Consider the following 8785-nt stretch of genomic DNA (forward strand, 5'->3'; position numbering starts at 1 on the left):
CCCCCCCCCCCCCCCCCCCCCCCCCCCAAGCAGGGGCAGAGACTCCGCGCCCGGCCGCCCAGGGAGCCGCCGCCTTCGCCGGGGAGTCCTGCGGGGCGGGGCGGGGCTTCAGGCGCCCCGGGACGTGTGTGTCACTCCCCCCCCCGCATCCCAGAGGGGGGCCGGGACCACCGAAGGGTTCCTCTCCTCCCCCCGGGACACCCCGCCTCCGGTGGTCCTCCTCGGGCCCGCAGGGAGGAGCTCCCATCAGAGGGACGCTGGCTGGCGCTGGGCCACCACCACCACCGCGCAGGTCCTGTCCTGGCCCGAAGACGCCTCTCTTGCCACTCTCAGGCCAGCGGCCCGGACAGGACAGCAGGGTCATCTTCCGCCGAGAAACAGACCGCGGGCCGTGGGAGCCCTCCAAGGAATACCCGGGCCGGGAGGCAGAGGGGCAGGTGAAGCCAGGCCAGGGCTCTAACCGCCCTCCCTGCCCCGGGAGGAGGAGTGGCCGGAGGTCGCCATGGCTCCCACACACACGCACGCAGGCACGGAATGAGAAATGCCAAAGAAGAAAAAACAAACCCTTCTCCGTATCAGGCAAGGCATTAGGAAATACAAACGTGTGAAAATTAAACCCTATAGCCGGAATTATCAACGCTCCTATCATTTCTCAACCCTATTGTCATGAATAAAATTTGGAGCAAGCCACTTTTCAGGTTATTGTCTTACACTACTTTTAGAATTTTTTCTAAATACCCCAGTCAGTCAGTCAGTCAGTCAGTCAGTCTTTCTCTCTCTCTCTCTCTCCCTCTCTCTGACACACACAGAAATCTCACCTAAGGTCTTTGGAGAGTTCCATTCAGAGACTTCTTTGCTTATCAAATTAATGCATTTTTACAGCAAAATAGCAGTCGTACCTGATACCTTATGCTAAATCATAGGCTAAACATATGACCATCATATAGGTAAATGATTGGTTCTCGGCTACTGATGAGATAATCGAGCATCCTCCTCTAAGAATACATCTAAGATGCGCTCATTATCTTTTCTAAAGCAAGACTAGAAGGCCAAAGTTAGCTCTTAATCTGTATTGAAAGGCAATACATCCAGTATTTCCGTAACTGTTGAAAAGAAAAGCCAAGCCTTGCACAATCAGTTTGCCAATAGTTGAAGCTGGCATGGGTTTATAACGGTAGGAAAACATGCACGACCAGCAAGGAATCTGATGACAGAGTCCAAGTGCTGCTTCTCCAGTGTGGGGCAGGGAGTGCTGGCTGAGGGACGGGCCGGTCTCTGGGTTCAAGTCCCCACCCCACCCCCCCACACACGCTGCCATGAGGCTGGCTGCGTGCCCTTGGGGTTCACCGCTCCCTGCCAGCCGGACCTCTCTCGCTGGGTTGTTGAGGGTCCATGGGCAAGGGAGAGCCAGGGATAAAAAAAGTGCCCTGGGTCACAGAGGGAGTTGAGGGAAGGGGCAGTCAACTGGAACGGCACTCTGCCCTCCCCCAGATTACGTAACACCTGAGAACCCCAGGTGGAGTCAGGTGGGTGGCCACGTGGGTCTGAGCAAGAGTGGCCCCCTGAAGGCCAACAAAGCGGAAGTCTGGGTTTGCGCACACACACACACACACACACACACACACTTCATTCTGAGGAAGCACGCATGCACATGAACGTTTATACTCGGAATAAAACTTCATTGGTCCTAAAGGTGCTGCTGGACTCGAACTTTGACCTGAGAACTCTGTGGAACTTTTGGAAGGGGGACCGGCAGTGAAATGGACTGTACTCTTTGGGCCCTGCTACTCCATCCCCCCACCCCCACCCCGTGCATAAAACGCAGGGATCGCACATCACGTGAAGACTGAACACGTCCATGTTTAGTATCGATCCATCTGCAGCACTATCAAAGTAGCTGACAGACTGTCTGGCATGACCCTTTGGCAGGCATGTGGGGCCTGTTTCCTACCTGGCCTTCCTGGGCCCCTCTCCCAGCACATAATCTCATACACACATGGTCAGCTCTGCGCAGATAGGAGCGGATCTGGGCTCCATAACCTTTGTTGGGATTCTTATTGAGTAAGTCAGCAGAGTATTAAGAGACTGAGTCCATGGTGTGTTTTAAAATATAAAAGTTTACTATAAACCTAACATGGGAAAAAGGTATACAGGAAGAGGAAGAGGAGGAAGAGGAGGAAGAGGAAGAAGAGGAAGAGGAAGAAGAAGAGGAAGAAGAAGAGGAAGAAGAGGAAGAAGAAGAAGAAGAATACCCCGCCCTTCACTTGGAGTCTCAGAGCGGCTTACAAACTCCTCTCCCTTCCCCTCCCCACAACAGACACCCTGTGAGGTGGATGGGGCTGAGAGAGCTCTGACACAAACTGCTCTTTTTCAAGGACAGCTGTGCCAGAGCTTGTGACTGACCCAAGGTCACATCAGCAGGTGCAAGTGGAGGAGTGGGGAATCAAACCCGATCCTCCCAGATTAGAGTCTGCGCACTTAACCACTACACCAAACTGGCTCTCTAAAATAATATAAAATAACAAAGAGCTAATATGCCTACATCCTTGCAGCTAAAAGGTAAAACGGGAAGAGACGAATGGCGTCTCCTTCTCAGTCAGAACCAAGAACGGGAGGAGAAGCCAATATGCTAAATACTTGACACCTTGGTTTCCAATCCGAGTAGCAAATTAGCTCCAAAGTTCCCGGGCATCCTATTGTCTAAACAGATTGGTTACAAACAAACATGTGACTTAACAAACATCATTAACCCTGTAAATACTGAAAGTGTTTTAACTTGTAACACCCAACAACATCCTCCTCCCCCTTCCTGGCCTTGCAGAGAGAGGGAGAGAGAGAGAGAGAGGGAGGGAGAGAGGGAGGGAGAGAGAGGGAGAGAGAGAGAGGGAGGGAGAGAGAGGGAGAGAGAGAGCACTGCGACCACTACTCCCTCTAAGCTGTGGAGTCTCGTGAGCAAAAATTCTACTTTGTGAGCTGCTGGCATTAAAGTTGTGAGCAGGTGATTTGGCTACTGCATAAATCAGTTTGCTTTGGAGCCCTCCTTCCTGAGCTAGGACAAAAAATGTGTGGGCCGGAGGCTAAAAACCTGTGAGCTGGCTCACACCGACTCAGCTTACAGGGCTGGACCCCAGTTTGAGGGCCGCTGCTCTGGGACCCACTGACGCCCTCTCTTGGTTTATTCTCTTCTTCAGAACTCAGCACGGCTCAGGGATGGAGGAGTCTACCAATAGCAGCTATGAGATTTACGACTACCCCAACTTCACGGCGTCAGACGTCGTCCCGGAGTGGGCAGAGGTGCACCATTTCAGCCCCATCGTCTGGACGGCCCTGGTCCTCTACGCCCTGATTTCCCTGCTGGGCATTCTGGGCAACGTGGCGGTCATCGTGGTGATGGGCTTCCAGATGCGGCACACGGTGAACACCGTCTGGTTCCTCAACCTCTCCGTGGCAGACCTCCTCTGCTGCCTGGCCCTGCCCTTCCTGGCTGTGCCGCTGGCGTCGGACCACCACTGGGGGCTGGGCGACTTTGCTTGCAAGCTCTTGCCCTCCCTCATCATCTTGAACATGTTTGCCAGTGTCCTGCTGCTGGTGGTCATCAGCGTGGACCGCTGTGCCCTGGTGGTCAAGCCGGTGTGGTGCCAGAACCACCGCTCCACGCCCCTGGCCCTGGCCTTGTGTGCCGTGGCCTGGGCGGTAGCCACGCTCCTCACGCTGCCGTCCTTCTTAGTCAGGACCCTCAGACACGACCCCCTGTCGGGCAAGACGATGTGTGGGGTCAACTACTCCCGCCTGAACGAGGACCACCGTGCCGCTGAGGTCTCGGTGGCCGCCATGCGGTTTGCTCTGGCCTTCCTCGCCCCCCTCGTGGTCATCAGCCTCTGCTACGGGCTCCTGCTCTGCCGGGTGCGCAGCAGCCGCTTCATGCGCTCCCAGAAGACCCTCGTGGTGGTGCTGGTGGTCATCGTGGGGTTCTTTGTCTGCTGGGCCCCCTTCCACGCGGTGGGCCTGATCCTGGCCTCGGAGCCCCCCAGCAGTGAGCTGTTCAAGGCTCTTAACAACGCCGACCCCCTCGTCGTGGGCCTGGCCTACCTCAACAGCTGCATAAACCCCGTCATCTACGTCATTGCGGGCCAAGACTTCCGGGCCAAGGTCAGGCTGTCGCTGCGGGCCATCCTGCGCAATGTCTTGAGCGAGGAGGCCACGCTGACCTCTGCCACAGACGGCCGTGGACATGCCACCTGCACCACCGAGGACCGCAGCACCAGCACAACGGTGTGAGAGCCACGGCGCCTCCCTGCTGCTGGCTCCCGAGGGGGATTCCTGGGAAATCGCTCCCCGGACTGGAGTCCCCACTTTTGTTCTGCGATGGGGGGGGGGGAAGCCCCCAATGCTCAGAGTGGGGCCTGACCCACATCTTAAGACTCTGCCTCCTCCCCCCCCCCCCGCCCCCCCCCCGCGCCATCCCTGCACTTCGTAGCTGCCCACAGTCTGTCTCCTGCACAGGCTCTTTTCAGTAAAGGTTCTCTAACCAGCCCCTGCTTCAGATCTGCCTTGTGGAGCGCTGCTGTGTGTGTGTGTGGGTGTGTGGGTGTGGGTGTCATTTCCTGCAGGCGTCCTCAGCACCACCAGGTGGCGGGGGGGGCGGGGAGAGAAACTACTGCTGCTTCAGCTGGACTACAGCAAGCGGCCTTAGACTGTGTGGAGAGGCCCAGCAAGTGGGCGCCAAGAGCTCCTTCAGTGCTGGTGGGGTCAGGAAGAGCAAAGAGGTTGCAGCTTCTCCAATCCCTCCAAAAGAGGAACGCTGCGTGCGAGGGGGGGGGGAGACAAAGGGGCAGCCCGTCTTTTGCACCAGCATTTCCTTCCCGGAGGCGGTGGGGTCAGTGCAGCGCCCCCTCCACCCCCAACTTCTGCTAGCAAGACCCCCCCCCACCATGCCATGGGAAGGGGGCCTGAGAACGCCTGCCACCATGGCGCAAGGCTCCCTCTAAGCTGCGGAGTCTTGTGAGCAAAATTCTACTTTGTGAGCTGCTGGCCTTAAAGTTGTGAGTGGGCCATTTGGCTCCTGCATAAAATCAGTTTCCTCTGGAGCCCCATCCTTCCTGAGCTCAGACAAAAATGTGTGAGCCGGGGGCTAAAAAACTGGGCTAGCTCACACTGACTCAGCTTAGAGGGAACACTGGTCGTGGGCCATATTCTGTGGCTCCGGGGAGGGCCTAGCATTGTACAGGAACATGCTGTGCTGGTCCTCCCACCTCACCATCGATGTGGGTGGGACGGGCTGGCCGGCTGGCCAGGGACGGAGGCATCTCCCCTGTGAAGAAAAACCAGCAGAGCGCTGTGGAGGGTTGTGCAGCTCCAGGGCTTGCTCCAGGAAGGGAGGCAGAGATGGGGGGGGTTGGGGGGGTTGGGGAGTGGGGAGAGGCAACTTCCTTCCCCTTCCTCTCGTCCCCTCTGTGCAGAGGGATCTGCCACCCAGGGTGGGACTCTAATTCTGTGTGTGTGTGTGTGGGGGGTGCCTGCCCCTCCCTCTGGATAGCAAAGTCTTTCTCTAGAGGGGGGGGCGTCTCCTGCTCCACTGGCCCCCAGATGGGTCAGTCAGGAGGGGAACCCATCCCAGCGCTTCCTCTTTTAGACAGAGCAGATGCTAATTTTTTTTGCTGTTCCAGCAAAAAGCTGCTCTCTGGATGTAGCAACCTCGGGGGGGGGGGGGGCCGGGCCAGGGGGGTATTTTTTTTGGGGGGTGGGCAGTACGACATTGTACCATGTCGCCCCCCCCACTCCTTCATCCTATACCTGCAGTCTCGCGAGCCATGAGAAAAGTCTGTTTTAATTCTGATGTTAATGTTACATGTTCTACATTCCTGAGAAAGGACCGCCTTTGCTTCACTCGCAATGCCCAGCCCAAGAGTCCCACAAGTTTGCTAACGGTTTTGCAACTTCCGCGTCATTAAAAACAGCTTATCCTGTCAGTGTCTCAATTTTATTTGTATTATTGTAATGAACGGACATGGCTGCACAGCATGAAGTCGATGAACCTGCAGGGTTATTTTTCTTTGGCCTTTTCCAGTGCAAGATCAGCGCAAAACCCTAAAGAAGGCCTGCCAGTTCGGAGGAGGGTTCGAGCGTGCTCAGATCTCCAACTGGTCACTGGCAGGGTGCAACCCCCCCCCCTTGGGTTACACACACACTTCACTAAAAGTCAGTTGCCGCACCCCCCGCACGGAAATCACATCTGCCTGGATGCCGTTCACCTGCTTCCCTCGTTCGTGAATGGTTGCACGGGCGGCTTCAAGAGGGAACTGGATAAGCATACGGAGCAGAAGTCCATCAGTGGCTCTTAGCCACAAGGTATGGACAGGAACTCTCAGTCTGGGGTTAAGTGATGCTCTGTCTTCTTGTTGCTTGAGGGAGGGGGGCAACAGTGGGAGGGCTTCTGGTGTCCTCCCGGACCCACTGCTGGGTGGACCTCCTGGGGGCACCGGGTATCTTTGGCCCCTGTGTGACACAGAAGAGTGCTGGGCTGGAGGGGCCGTTGGCCTGATATCCAACACTGGCTTCTCTCTTGTGTTCTCTTATGCCTTGTCTGATCTGAAAATCCAAAGGAGAGATCTGTGTGTCTTTGTGGGTTTTTTTGTTGCTCTTGTTCTGCCTCCTTACCTGTCGGATTGCCTGATTTGCATTTATAGCCCCCACCAGACACGGCAGCACGGTGGGGGACACGTGTGTGTGTGGGGGGGGGGGTGTGAGGGAAGGGGGGGGGGGGACACGCACACCTTCCCTGCATACGTTTGGGGCCTGCAAAGAGGCTTCCTTCCTACCAGGTGTCCCGTCCTTCCACCTGTCCAGGCACAAGGCATTCTGGGACTGGTAGTTCTCAGTGGCGATGTGGCAGGTGGCCCTGGCAAATAGAGGCTAGCCAACCGCCCTGACTCTCTGCCATCCTCCTGGTTGAACCTCCAGAGGAGGCCAGCTGGCCTCCAGGTGGGGGGCAGGGCGGGGGGGGGGCTGGTGCTCTAAGGCACTTTCCTCTGAGGGGCACAAGAGAGACAAGGAGAGACGGTGCCATCAGTCTACTCGGGCCTGCTGCAATCTAGTCTCCTTTCCCACCTCCTGGTGCAACCAGAGAATTATCTTGCATCCAGTGAAGAAGGAGATTGGATTTATACCCCCCACCCTTCACTCGGAGTCTCAGAGCGGCTTACAGACTCCTTTCCCTCCCCCTCCCCACAAAAGACAGACACCCTGTGAGGTGGGCGGGGCTGAGAGAGCTCTGACAGAAACTGCCCTTGAGAGAGCGGCTCTGGGAGAACTTATGACTGACCCAAGGTCACACCAGCAGCTGCAAGTGGAGGAGTGGGGAATCAAACCCGGTTCTCCCAGATTAGAGTCCGCGCACTTAACCACGACACCAAACTGGCGAAGTGGTGAAGGCCTGAACTGCTTCTTCTCCTCTGAGCCTCCTCCTCACTGGCCAAGCGGCACCCGAGACCTCAGAAGGGTCCTGGCCTGGTCAAAGGGGCCACTTCTCCTGCAACAGTGGGGCAGATCCGGGAGGGAGTTCTGGGTTGAACCCGGCCCCAGCCAGCCAGCCAGCCAGCCAGAAGCTTCCAGGGAGTTAACAAACGCTCTTTTTTTTTAAGGCAAGACAATAAAGAATGGAAACAAGTTAACTGTGAAACCAGGGGAAGGCCGGGTGGGAGGGAAAGCTTCTCTCCTAACATTCCTCTAGTGTGATGGGGAGGAAGGCATTTCAGAGCTAATCAGATGTCAAGTAACTGTCTCCGAAGGCTTTAAGGAGCTTGGGGGCAGCCGGGCGGGCCTGAAGCAACAGAGCCAGGCTTGAGTCCAGGGGCACCGTTAAGACTTTGTCCCGATACAGGGAGAGAAACCTCGCCCACCTTCTTCCAGGGTCCCTTCGCAGAAACCCGACTGGCCCGGGGGGGGGGGGGGATCCACTGTCTGGGGACCATCAACACGGATGCTTTATAACTGGGATGACCCCGCAGCCAAGTGGCTGGCGCTCAGCATGTTCCTAGGAGACCGTTTGCGGGCGTGCCGGGACCATCTCTGCTCATGCTCCTTAACTGCGCAAGCCAGATGTCAAATGGCCATTCTCCCCCCCCCCACCTTCATAAACTGGACTGCCAAAGACCAAAGGGGTTGGCACGTTTTCCTGAGGAGGGTCTGCGGGGAGCTCCTACAACAGGTGTAACAAGTACCCAAGAGCATACAGGCTACCTGTTGGGTGATCGTGAGATATTTAAAAAAATGGTATTTAGCAGAGATAAGATAGTCCAGCAGAGCCAGAGTAAAATAATTCAGACTGAGAGTCCATGTGTGATTAAAATATAAAATATAAATGGCCATTCTCCCCTAAATTCTAGCATGGGGAAGGGTAACTGGGATGAAAATAACAACAGAGCATAATCGGCTACATCCTTACACTACAAAGACAAAACTAGAAGAGGGAGATTATGGCTACTCTTACTTCTTCTTCAGAACATCAAACAAAGACGGGAAGAGAAGCCATAAAATGATAATACACCATGACACTTTAGTCCCAATCAAATCCCTAGATCAGGGAGAAAATTCCCGGGCTTCCTACAGCTAAAGAGCATCGGTTACATGAGAAACATGTGACTTCCTGTGAGTAACATAAACAAACATTTAACCCCAGACATGCTGAGTGTTTTCAACTGGTAATACCCAACACTACCCTGTCTATCAGACGACAACGGTCATGTGGGGAGGGGAGCCCCGCCCCCGATTTAGCAGCCCCCCACCC

General features: G+C 55.7%; 1 protein-coding gene across 1 annotated transcript; it reads left to right on the forward strand.

Moving 5' to 3' along the window:
• Positions 1 to 3210: 3210 nt before the first annotated feature.
• C5AR1 (complement component 5a receptor 1) lies at positions 3211 to 4419 on the forward strand. Its single transcript, XM_015407121.1, has one exon. It carries the CDS (start codon positions 3211 to 3213, stop codon positions 4276 to 4278), a length of 1068 nt encoding a protein of 355 aa, XP_015262607.1. The 3' UTR covers positions 4279 to 4419.
• The last annotated feature ends 4366 nt before the right edge of the window (positions 4420 to 8785 follow it).

The sequence above is a fragment of the Gekko japonicus genome, unplaced genomic scaffold, assembly GCF_001447785.1.
Source record: "Gekko japonicus isolate JY-2015 unplaced genomic scaffold, Gekko_japonicus_V1.1 scaffold3305, whole genome shotgun sequence".
NCBI lineage: Eukaryota > Metazoa > Chordata > Lepidosauria > Squamata > Gekkonidae > Gekko > Gekko japonicus.